This window comes from Mesoplodon bidens, assembly GCF_964165515.1.
Source record: "Mesoplodon bidens genome assembly, chromosome: 7".
Lineage (NCBI taxonomy): Eukaryota > Metazoa > Chordata > Mammalia > Artiodactyla > Ziphiidae > Mesoplodon > Mesoplodon bidens.
The window spans coordinates 105,433,668-105,444,999 of NC_138164.1; the positions used below are offsets into that span (position 1 = coordinate 105,433,668).

Below are 11,332 nucleotides of genomic sequence, written 5' to 3' on the forward strand. Positions count from 1 at the left end.
CAAATGACATTGGATGCCTTTTTCGTTTCATTTAAAAGAATTGATTTGATCATGTCAACCCCCTTTCTGCTGGAAAAAAATAAATAAATAAGGGTAGGGGACATCATTGGTATTTTTTATTCCGTTTAGGTTTTAGGGATGAAGTGACACTTAGGTGTGGGCTTACTTTGACTTCTTGAGTTTTTCTTATCTCCCACCCCCAGAAAAATGCAGACTTCTTGTTGGAGTGTGGTGTGTGTGTGTGTTTGTGTGTGTGGTGTGTGTGTGTGTGTTCGAGGGTGTGTGTGCATGTGATGGGAGGACCTGAAAGGGGAATGGCCATCCATGGAAGAGAAAGGGATTGTACCTTGGTAACAGAAAATGAGATGGTAATGCTTGATCTATCCAAACCTGCAGCTCCTTTCTTTGCCCATTAATGATGAGCTAAGAGGACAAAACCAAGTAGCTGGTTGTGGGTAAGAATTTCAATTTCCCATGAGCACCAGAATCTTTTCTAGTTTTTACCCTTTCTTCACTCACTCCTGGTCTCCAAACCATCCCTTCTCCCTTGACCTCCTAATAGAAGTTAATATGTTAAAATGTTTTCTGAGGACTTTATGACACTAGTCTGAAGTCCAAGAGTGGCCTCGTCTCAGTAAGTCTTAACTGTGGTGAAGTTGGAGAAAGTGGGCCTAGTATAGGCACCATCTCTCGGTTCAGATGATGTTGAGAGGACCCAGAGGAGATGACACAGTTCATCAATGCAGAACCCTCAAAGCTGAAAAGCAATAGCCAAGCAGGACCTCCCGTGTCTTCTGGGGGCTCTGTCCGCCTCCAGGAGCATGAAATCCAGACAGCTTTTTAAAAACAGAAAATGGTGGGAGGGTAACACGTAAAGGCATAAATTCTTAGAGCTCGTGAACTGGAAACCATGGCTGACCTCAGATTAAATGCGTCTTCAAATTCAAATATCAACATTCTCTCTCCTCTCTTTTTACACATGGGCATTCAGGTGAAGATACTTAATGATGCAGGTAGAGAAAAGACAACTCCCTCGTGTTTTAGGCTCCAGGAGGACTTTTGCTTAAAAAGTCGCATCTGTTCTCCAACTCCTCCCCCAACTTTGTCCACGTAGCTCTATTCATTTTCTGGCCCAAAGACCAAAGAAAGTCACAAAGTTTTACCTGCCTTTTGTTGCATTTGCCACATCAATACTTAGGAAAGCAGAAGTGGAAAGAAAAAATGAAAGACATGCTTGAAGCTCTGGCTGCAGACAAGAGAAATAGTTTCCTAGGAGAGCCTAGGCTGGACTCTGCACCTGTTCTTGGTCAAGGGCGTCTCCATTCACGGCCGTGTCTCTAACCAAACTCTCCCTCTCGTCTTGGACCACCTGGTATCCCCTCTTCTTGTACTTCCGGGTGCCATAGATGGCCAGGGCAATGACAGCTGCCAGGACGGTGGTGACCCCCAGTGTGACCCCGGCTGCGGCCCCTCCAGACAGACCACTACCATCCCCATGGATGACCTTCATGGCCCTGCGAAGCTCGAGAGGCTCTCCAAGCCTCCACTGGTGGGTCTGGGAATCTTTAATCCAGGAGCTTGCAGTCTCAAGATTAGTCACTATGACAGTGTTGGTGGCAGCCTGACTCATGAGGGGTGGTTGGGTATAAGGTGGGAGCCTGACGGGAGGCAGAGACCCTCCTGTAAAAAGCCCGGCTTTGACGCAGTAAGACACTTGGCACCCATCACTGATGAGGGCTAGGTGTTGGCTGAAACCCCCCGGACACTTTTTTAGAGAAGGTGCCCTTAAATCTTTGTACGTGGCAGAATCCACCAAGGGGTTCCCAACGGCACAGCTAAAGAACCCACCAAATGGGACGGAAAACCTATATCCCAACTCATAGTCCTGAGAGGCACATACCTTGAGGTTTTCAAAAAGTCTCAATGGAAAATAGCCAGCTGGGCATGACTGTGCATTTGTCAAAGGGTTGATGCTCTTACCGCTGAAGAGGCCACCAAAAAGTAGTCCTGAGTTTTCAGGTACTTGGCCACTGGCCACGCACCAAAAAGCCCTAAATTCTGCCTTGGCCACCCGGAAGACATCTTCACACACCGTCTTGCAGAAGATGAGGAGGGTACACTTCCGTGGACACTCGAGGTGGTTGTAACCCTCCTCATGGGTCTGGGATAGCAGCTGGACTGGGGTGTAGCCAGAGGGGCAGGAGAAATCGCCAGTGAGTGGATTCCTCTGCTCCAAGTTTCGGCAGAGTTGGACAACCTCATTCCCTGAGAACTGGGTGCATTCCTGGTAAACCCCACCAAAGGAGAAATTGGTCATTTTCCCCTCGCAAGAGCCGTCATCAATGTTGGCCTGGAAATTGAAGTTGGGCGAGTTGATATCTGTGCAGCCGGGGTAAGTGTTGAATGTGTAATAGCATCTCACAGCAGTTTCCACTGTCTTAGACAGCTTTTTCACCAAGGGTCCTGGCAAGTCAGGCAGCCTGTCAGGGTTGATGAAGAAATACAGAGGCAGGCCAGCTCGGTCCATGGCCACCAGGTGGTTGGTGATGCCCTGCTGCCAGGCCTGGAGGGTGATGCCTGGGTAAAAAGGAAGCCCTCCAATGCTTTGCACCCTGGAGTTGGTTCGGTTGGAGAGGTAGCTCTTGGTGAAGGCGTTCTGGGAGGTGTGGTTCTCCTCAAATTTGAAGTTCACGATGTTTAGGAAGGTGATTCCAGCGGACGCTGTCACTGCACTGCGGCTGCTCTGGCTGTCCTGGAGCAAGGAAGATCTGATGTGGTCCTCCTGAATGAGAGCAGCCCCTGCATCCACACTGGTGATGACATGGGTACCATAGTTGAGGACCAGCAGTTCCGCCAAGTAGGTGGCCATCCGTGTCTGGTTGTTCTCCAGACGCTCAGAGATGTCCATGAGCTCCTTCTTAAACCCCCAGCTTAGCTCTGCATCTGGGTTGATTTTGACTGTGTAGACCAGGTTTCTTACCTGAACCTGGGTAGTTACAGCTTGGTCCTTCACCTGATGGGTCTTCATCCTCTGGAACTCAGGGGAGAACTTGCCGTTGACTTTGGAAAAAAGGGAGAGCTCCATGTTGATGGAGTAAGAGGTGCTACTCTGGTAATTCTCCCAGGACTCCAGGATTTTTGAGTTCATCTCCAGGTTGCTCTCTTTCTGGGGAATGGTAAAGACCTCATCAGGGACGATGTACTGTCCATCCTCTGTGGTCCTGCAGTGGGTGTAAGTCAAGCTCATCACCCGTCCCATGTCCACATTCCGCAGATTATCCCAGCCACCTCCAGGTAAGACTGCCAGAACAGGTAGTTTTAAGGTATTCTTGCATTTTTGAAACCCATCCTCATCTGTGTCTCCCAGAGATTTGTTCATTTTAGCCCATGCTGCCACTGCCCAGATAAGGATGGCACCCCTGAAGCTGGTCATGGCTCAGACAGCCCCACCCAGCCTGACACACTAGCACTAAGTAGCAGCCAGCAAGCTTGGGGCAGACTGAACTGATGGGAAAGAAAGCCGTTGCTGAAACAAAAAGTTCAGCAGTTCTCCTAAAGCCACTAGTTCCTCTTTAGGCTAATCTAATGGTAAAATGGGGAAATGAGAGTCGATTGAATATTAAGGTCCATCAGGACGTTTAAAAAGTTGTGTTGTACTAGATATGCAAACTTAGCCCTATACCCTTACCAGTTAACTACCCTAACTGCCCCCAACCTCCCCCAGGACTGGTTATTCTGCAGTAGTGGGCACTCAGAAAAAGTGCAACCACACACTTTGCTTTTACCCCCAGGAGAGTTTTCCAGCTTTGAAAGAAAGCTTTGGTTTTGTTTTCTGTTCACTCTCTTGATGTTTCAGCTTTTCCCTGACTACTCTCTTCTGGGACTTCAATACCAGTTTCCTTTTCCTGTGTGTACAGTTGGCAATAAGCTGGTACCTACTATTATAACTTCAATTTTTTCATTCCATTGTTAAGTGCATGTAACCAGGATAGGTGCGTAAAAATGAATGGGGCTCCTCATTACTCAATTTTTTAAAGCAACAATTCATTTATTATATTATTAGGAGAAGATAATTTCCTGAATTTGCTTCTGTACGCTAATGTTAAGTCTATTAAACCCCATAATTTAGAGCAGTGTTTCCAGGCCCATTGATCTAGAACCAGGTTTAATTGAAGCCCAGCTCTGTCAATTCTTTGGGACAACTAGTACACTTAGTGGGAACCAGGGAATCCAGAGGAGTTAATGGAAACTCCCAATTTCACCCTTATGGCTCCCCAAATCATACCATGAAACAGATGCAGTGCTGAGACTGAAAAAGTCATGTTTCAATGTACAGGTCACCTGTATGCATTCTGGAAAGAAGGTTTCAAGGAACTGAATTACCACAGATTGTCATTGATGCAGCTGACAAGTGTTTTCAGAAATAATGAGGCCAGTTGCCTAGCTTCACAGGCTGAGCATCACTAGTTATTCAAACCTTGATGTAGAGCTGCCATATGATCCTGCAATCCCACTCCTGGGCATATTATCTGGAGAAAACTCTAATTCAAAAAGATACATGCACCCCACTGTTCATTGCAGCACTATTTACAATAGCCAGGACATGGAAACAGCCTAAATGTCCATTGACAGATGAATGGGTAAAGAAGATGTGGAACATACATACAATGGAATACTACTCAGCCATAAAAAGAATGAAATCATGCTATTTGCAGCAATGTGGATGGACCTAGAGATTATCATACTAAGTGAGGTAAGTCAGACAGAGATCAATAAATACCATATGATATCACTTATATGTGGAACCTAATATACGACACAAATGAATTTATCTATGAAACAGACACAGACTCACAGACAGAGAGAACAGACTTGTGGTTCCCAAGGGGGAGGGGGAGTGGGGGAAGGATGGATTGGAGTTTGGGATTAGCAGATGCAAACTATTATATATAGGATGGATAAACAACAAGGTCCTACTGTATAGCACAGGGAACTATATTCAGTATCCTGTGATAAACCATATTGGAAAAGAATATGAAAAAGAAAATATACATATATATATATATATCTGAATCACTTTGCTGTATAGTAGAAATTAACACAAAATTGTAAATCAACTCTACTTGAATAAAATAAATTTAAAAAAAAAACCTTGGAGAAGCCGGTAGGAGCCTGCGACGTCGTGCAGTTGTCTGAAGATTCTTCAATCACTATGTCAAGTGACACAGATGTTTCTCTTTCTTCATATGATGAAGATCAGGGATCTAAACTTATCCGAAAAGCTAGAGAGGCACCATTTGTCCCCATTGGAGTGGCAGGTTTTGCAGCAATCGTTGCACATGGATTATATAAATTGAAGAGCAGGGGCAATACTAAAATGTCTGTTCACCTGATCCACATGCGCGTGGCAGCCCAAGGCTTTGTTGTGGGAGCAATGACTCTTGGTATGGGCTATTCCATGTATCAAGAATTCTGGGCAAAACCTAAACCTTAGAAGAGGAGATGCTGTCTTGGTCTTGGTGGTGCTTGCTTTACTTAGACATCTCATATTGAGGTTATATGTTTATGTTAAAAATAAATTCTGTGGGTCGGACAATAACATAGTAATTTGAATATTGGCTTCCTTTCTTGTAGGCTTGATTTGCCTAGTGACTAGTTCACTCGCTAGGTCATTCAGGGGAGTCAGATTAGCAGAAAAACATGTCACTTTTAAATGCATTTGATAGTGGTACAGTGTCCACCTTCTTAAACTCTTCTGATAAAATTACTTGTAAAGAGGACAACATGCCAAACCTGAAAATGCTCCCAGTTGTTGCAGAATATCATATGCTTTTGATGTAATGTAGGAATCCTATTTACCCCAGTTAATTTAACTCTTTCTGACTGCCTTGTGGACTGAGTACTGTTTTTAAGGTCTGGTTGGCTCTTGAAGGACCCTTTCAGAACACTGCACGGAATAATTATAAACCTCCCAGCAACTATGTGTGTGTTTTTAAACCAAACCTAAAGAGCTGGTAACAGCTGCTTTGAAGTAGTATCTGTTTCAGAATCATAGTTGTAAACATGAGAATAACTTAACTGTAGATCCCCGTTTAGCTGTTTTGTAATTGCAGAATTATAGTTTGCTGCTGTTATATTAGAATAATTTTTAAATGGCATTTTGAAATAGAAATGTGTATTTCAAGTGCTAATGCAAAGGTAAATGAAAAATACTTTTTAAATGTGTGCAGTCTGTTTATTTTCTCTGAAAGAATCATAAATGTTAAACTAAATAAATTGCCTGTAATGGAAGTGATTTATGAGCAAGCTGGTTTGGTCAGACACTATACAAACTTTGGTATACTACAGAATGCTTTGTTGTACTTGTGAAATTCTCTCGTCTAACCTGAATTTACATTCCATGGTGATAACATGGTAAATGTAGTGTTATTAAAGTAAGTGAACACATAAAAAAAAAAAACAACCTTGATAGTATTCTGTGAGCCCAGAAATACCACATTCTGGGTCTATTCATGCCTCAGTTATCATGCTCTGGGGAATTCACTTACATTCAAGAGGGATTAATTTATGAACCAGTGTCCATTTTCTACTTGGCTAGAGAAGCAAGCCTCTGTACAGGATGTCCTGGTTAATTTATAAATCAGTTAGTTATAAATTTATAGCTCAGTAAAGTGATCCTAGAATTAGAAAAATTAGAGTTGAAAGCCCTTGAGTACTTCCAGTAAGTCTGTTGAAATATCCAGATACTTCTCTTCAAACTGTTTCAGGGCTAGTTCATCAGAATTAGAAAACTCACTTACGTTGTTATGAAGACATGCTGACAATTTCTTACTTTTTGTTTTGGCTTTAATAGATCCTGGTGAGACTTCACTCTTCTTCAGTGAAAATACAAGCAAGGTGAATATAGATAACTCTATATTCAGGTGTTCCTATATCTCTAAAGACTTAGTCATTGTCATTTACTTTTGGACAGCCTTCCTCTTCACTTTTATCATAGCAAAAGAAAATTGGAAATGACTAAAAGAGCCAAAAAAGAGTGAAGTTATATTACATCCATATGACAAACATTTTACAGCCATCATAATTATATTTTCAAACAATTTTAATAACATGAGAAATTCTTATGCCATAATGTTATGTGAAAAAGGCATGACATACATTCAATATGACCTCAACCATGTACAAATGTAACTAGAGGAATATACACCAACTGACCCATTGACAGTAATTACATCTAGTAGGTAGGTTTTATGAATTATTTAAATTTTTTCCACTCTTCTCTACATTTTGAGTTTTCAACAATACGCATGTTTTTACTCATTTAACAAAATTTTATTGAGAATCTACCAAGTACCAAACACAGGGATGGGTAACCATCACTTTTGTACTCAGAAAAGTAAGCAGCAAATATACATTTAAAAAACAAAAGAAACCAAATATTTCTGGAATTTCCATATACCTGAGATGATCCAAAGCCTATGACTGTGTTTGCTGTGCTCAAGGAAGTTCTCTTTTCAATTCATGGGGAAAAAATGAAAGAAGAAGTGCAAATGGGAATTTCGGCTCAACTTAAATTTGCACGCCACCAGCAGCAATTGCTGCTTGTAATGGTCACATGGGAGGAATCGACCTCCAAGAGCTTGACCAGAGCATTTCACCCATTCTTGTCTTGCTTTACTCTGCTCACCAGCAATTTCTTCCACTTTTTCTTGTCCTGAAAGGCACAGGCAACCGCATAAACTCTCCAAATGGCCACTCTCGAGGGCTTGTGTCTAAAAGCTAAACTTTGGTCTCTAAAAAGAAAAAGGCAACTTTTCTACAAAAGTTATGCATCTGCATTGCAAGAGAGTGATTTCACTTCCTCCAAAAAGAGGCAAGAGGGAAGTCCCACATCTGCTTTCTTTCTCAGTTTGAGCACGTGCTTTCTGACACCAACTTATGCAGAGCCAAACCATGATTCATGTCTGAGGTTCAGTTCTGTGTGGGCTTGGAGCTGGTCCAGGTGTTCCCTACTTCTGCATTTCACCTGTGGTCTGAAATAGGGAGGAACGTTTGGCTGTGTTTGCAGGGACCATCCCCTTTCTTATTTTTAGCAGGAATCTAGGAAACTGGATTTAGCAGGAGTCTGAAATCTGACAGTCAAATAGTCCCTAAATGGATCAAAAAGCTATGATTCTTAACGACTCTGGAATAAACTTGGTTCTGGCAAATCCAGGAGGAATCAGTAACAACAGGACAATATTTTCTTTTCTGAACAGTTGATTGCTAACCTAATGCTTTGAGAATTGCTTTGTCAGCTCCTTCTCCTCAGAGACTATTCTTCTCATCAGGACTGTTTATGTCCTGACCACAAAAATCAGAACACAGTGGTTTCTTGATTCCTTTTCATCTTGTGAGAAAAAAACCCCGAAGGCCCATGTGAAATTCTGCATATTCCCAATAAATATGCCAGAATTTGGCCACCTCGACCATTTTATTTCTTTTCTCTATTAACATTTGTCCCTCATGTTGTTTCTAATTCTTTTCCTCCTCATTAACTTTTCCCCTTCTGCTCTTTTTTTTTCTCTTTGCCATTTCCATATTTAGGTTTGGAGGACACAAGTCCGTGATTTAATGTGATATTTCCACTGCACTAATGAAGAAGGAAATCTTAATGTGGCAGAGACTTCCTCTTTAAGCTACCACTTCCCTATTGCATGTCATGGCAGACATCACTAATCAATCACACCATTAATTCCACTGAGCTCTGAGGCTGCCTCATTGTCATTCTTAGCCCAGTTCCACAGAACATTCTAAAGGAAGCCTATTTCACCCACCCCTTAAATAAACACTTACTGAGCACCTATTACTCAGGCACCCATTGTAGGTACCATTTTTGCTGTAGCCAATGTCAAATTTAATGCTCTTTTAAGAGTCTAGCTGAGCAGGTGTGCCCTTGGAACCACTGCTTCCTTTTTTTCTCCTCTCCAAGCTAAGCTCCACTGGATTGAGCAGTTAGGACCAACCCATCCCCCTCCCCATCAGCTTTCAGGTTTCCTAATGACACCAGTTTAATATGAAGAGTGCCTCTTATATTCTCCTTCAGCTGAAAGCAGCTAAACACAAAGATCTTTGCCCACAACAGGACTGGAAACACAGTGGGATTTCTCTTATTCCCTTGTTTCTTAGTCCCCGAGCATTGCCTGTCATGTAACTCCTCTTTGGAGGAAGATTTGAGCAAAAGAAGTGATTGAGTGGTGTCTGGACTCTGGACTGCTGCCAGAGTTCACATTTCTATACTTGTTTCATTATTGGGTAACACAAAACCAATCTAACATTCAATCTTTTGCTCTTTTACTGCAGGATCTTCAGAGGGCCTTCAAGCAGAGATGAAGTAAAAATTGCCACCATTTTTCTTTCTACCTGAAATAACCATGGAAAAAGTGAGTTAGGGGAGGTTGTTCTTCCATCATGGAATTATGTGGAATTGGGAGCTTTGGGTCCTCCACTGAAATATTCCTATTGTCTTTACTACTTCTTTGTGATCTAAATATGAAATTAAGAGCATGGGCTGGGTTGTGAGTCTATTCAATCTCTAGACTTTGTTTTGCTTTGTACAGTCCCTCAGAATATCTCAACAGCTAGACTGATGTGCATAGATGTGAAATAGAGGTTTCAGAATTGAAATATAGGTAATATCCTGGCTCCATATGTGACTTAGGGCAAGTTCTAGAGTCTCCCTAAGCCCCCATCTCCTCAACTGTGACACATAAATAGCATCTACCTCTATGCAGTAGATGAAGTTGTTGAGAGGATTAACAGAAGCCATGCATGTAAAGCTCTGTATGACCCAAGCAAGAGCTCACTGTATATCAGCTTTTAGCTTTGCTGGACTTGTTGCTGCAGGTTTCAGACGACTCTGTAGTTCAATCCTCACAGGAGGGGAATGGGAGTAAAGCCGTATTAGAGCATCTCAGGAGCTTGACTTTTTTCTGCTCATCCATTTGATAGCATGGGAAGTCCTACTGACTCAGAGAGACCACCTGAATATTTTTTATTAATATCCTGAACAAAGATATGCATATCTTTAAGGAAAACAATATAGTAGCCATGCCATCTAGATTAACAACACAGGTAAATCAGAAATGACTGGATGCTTTATCAAAGAATTCATTTCAGGAGTCTCTTAGAATGGGATTAACAAACTTTTTATGTAAACGGCCAGCTGGTAAATTTTTCAGGCTTTGCAACCAAATGGTCTCTGTGGTAACTACTCAACTCTGCCATTGTACTGCAAAAGTTGATGATGCGTGGGACTTCCCTGGTGATCCAGTGAGTAAGACTCCACGCTCCCAATGCAGGGGACCCAGTTTCAATCCCTGGTTGGGGAACTAGATCCTGCATGCATGCCACAACTCAGAGTCCGCATGCCACAGTTAGAAGTCCGAATGCCGCAGCTAAGAAGTCGGTATGCCACAACAAAGATCCCACGTGCCACAACTAAGACCTGGCACAGCCAAGATAAATGAATTTTTTAAAAAAGTAGATGATATATAAATGCATGGGCATGACTGTGTTCCAATAAATCGTTACAAAAACAAGTGGGGGCTGAGTTTTGCCTCGAGTCTGCAGTTTACTGACATCCAATTTAGAATCATAGAATTATGGAATCCCATGATTGGAAAGGACCTCTCTCTCAGCCCAGTGCTTGAGCCTCCTCCAATACTGTCTTACAAAGCGGTCATCCACCCTCTGCTTGGATGCCTCCATGGCGGGGTGGCCTCCTACCTACAGTCTGTGGCAGTTCTGATTCTTAGAAACTTGTTGCTTCAGCTGAGCCCAAATTGTCTGTGTGATCTCTGGTGGCTGAAATAATATTTCTGTGCTGTGGCCATCTTGACAGTGATGTTGCGTTCTAGATGCAAGCAAGAGAAGGTTGTTGGCTTAGAAGATGCCCACCAGCCTGGAACTCCTGGAGAGTATGACTATGTCTATCTTGTTTAATGACTAATGAGAATGGATAAAGACCACAATGTGAAGGTCCTAGGGACCTCCTGCTGGGACAGTTATTCCTTCATTGGTGGATCATGGGGAACTTCAGGTGTTTCCAGGGCAGGGACCAGGGTGGATAGGGTGAGCTTAGAGAAGCACATGTTAACTTAGAAGGAGAAATTATTTCAATAATCTCACAACTTAGTCACATGAATACCAGCCTTCCCTAGAAGAGCATCTGGTACCTACTAGGTAGTCAATAAATATTTGCTGGAAAGATTAACTGAATAAATGAATGAATGTAAAAACTTTGCAATTCTAGAACTCTATTAATGAGATTCAAAAATAGTCAGTGGTAGAA

General features: G+C 42.4%; 2 protein-coding genes across 2 annotated transcripts; one reads left to right on the plus strand and one right to left on the minus strand.

Annotated features, from left to right (window-relative positions):
* Window positions 1-248: 248 nt before the first annotated feature.
* Window positions 249-3,433, minus strand: MPEG1 (macrophage expressed 1; the record flags this gene model as incomplete). Its single annotated transcript, XM_081239765.1, has 1 exon — window positions 249-3,433. One exon carries the CDS (start codon window positions 3,431-3,433, stop codon window positions 1,280-1,282), a length of 2,154 nt encoding a protein of 717 aa, XP_081095891.1. The 3' UTR covers window positions 249-1,279.
* Window positions 3,434-5,161: 1,728 nt separating this feature from the next.
* Window positions 5,162-6,451, plus strand: LOC308620319 (HIG1 domain family member 1A, mitochondrial-like). The gene has a single exon (XM_081239791.1). It carries the CDS (start codon window positions 5,213-5,215, stop codon window positions 5,492-5,494), a length of 282 nt encoding a protein of 93 aa, XP_081095917.1. The 5' UTR covers window positions 5,162-5,212; the 3' UTR covers window positions 5,495-6,451.
* Window positions 6,452-11,332: the final 4,881 nt, after the last annotated feature.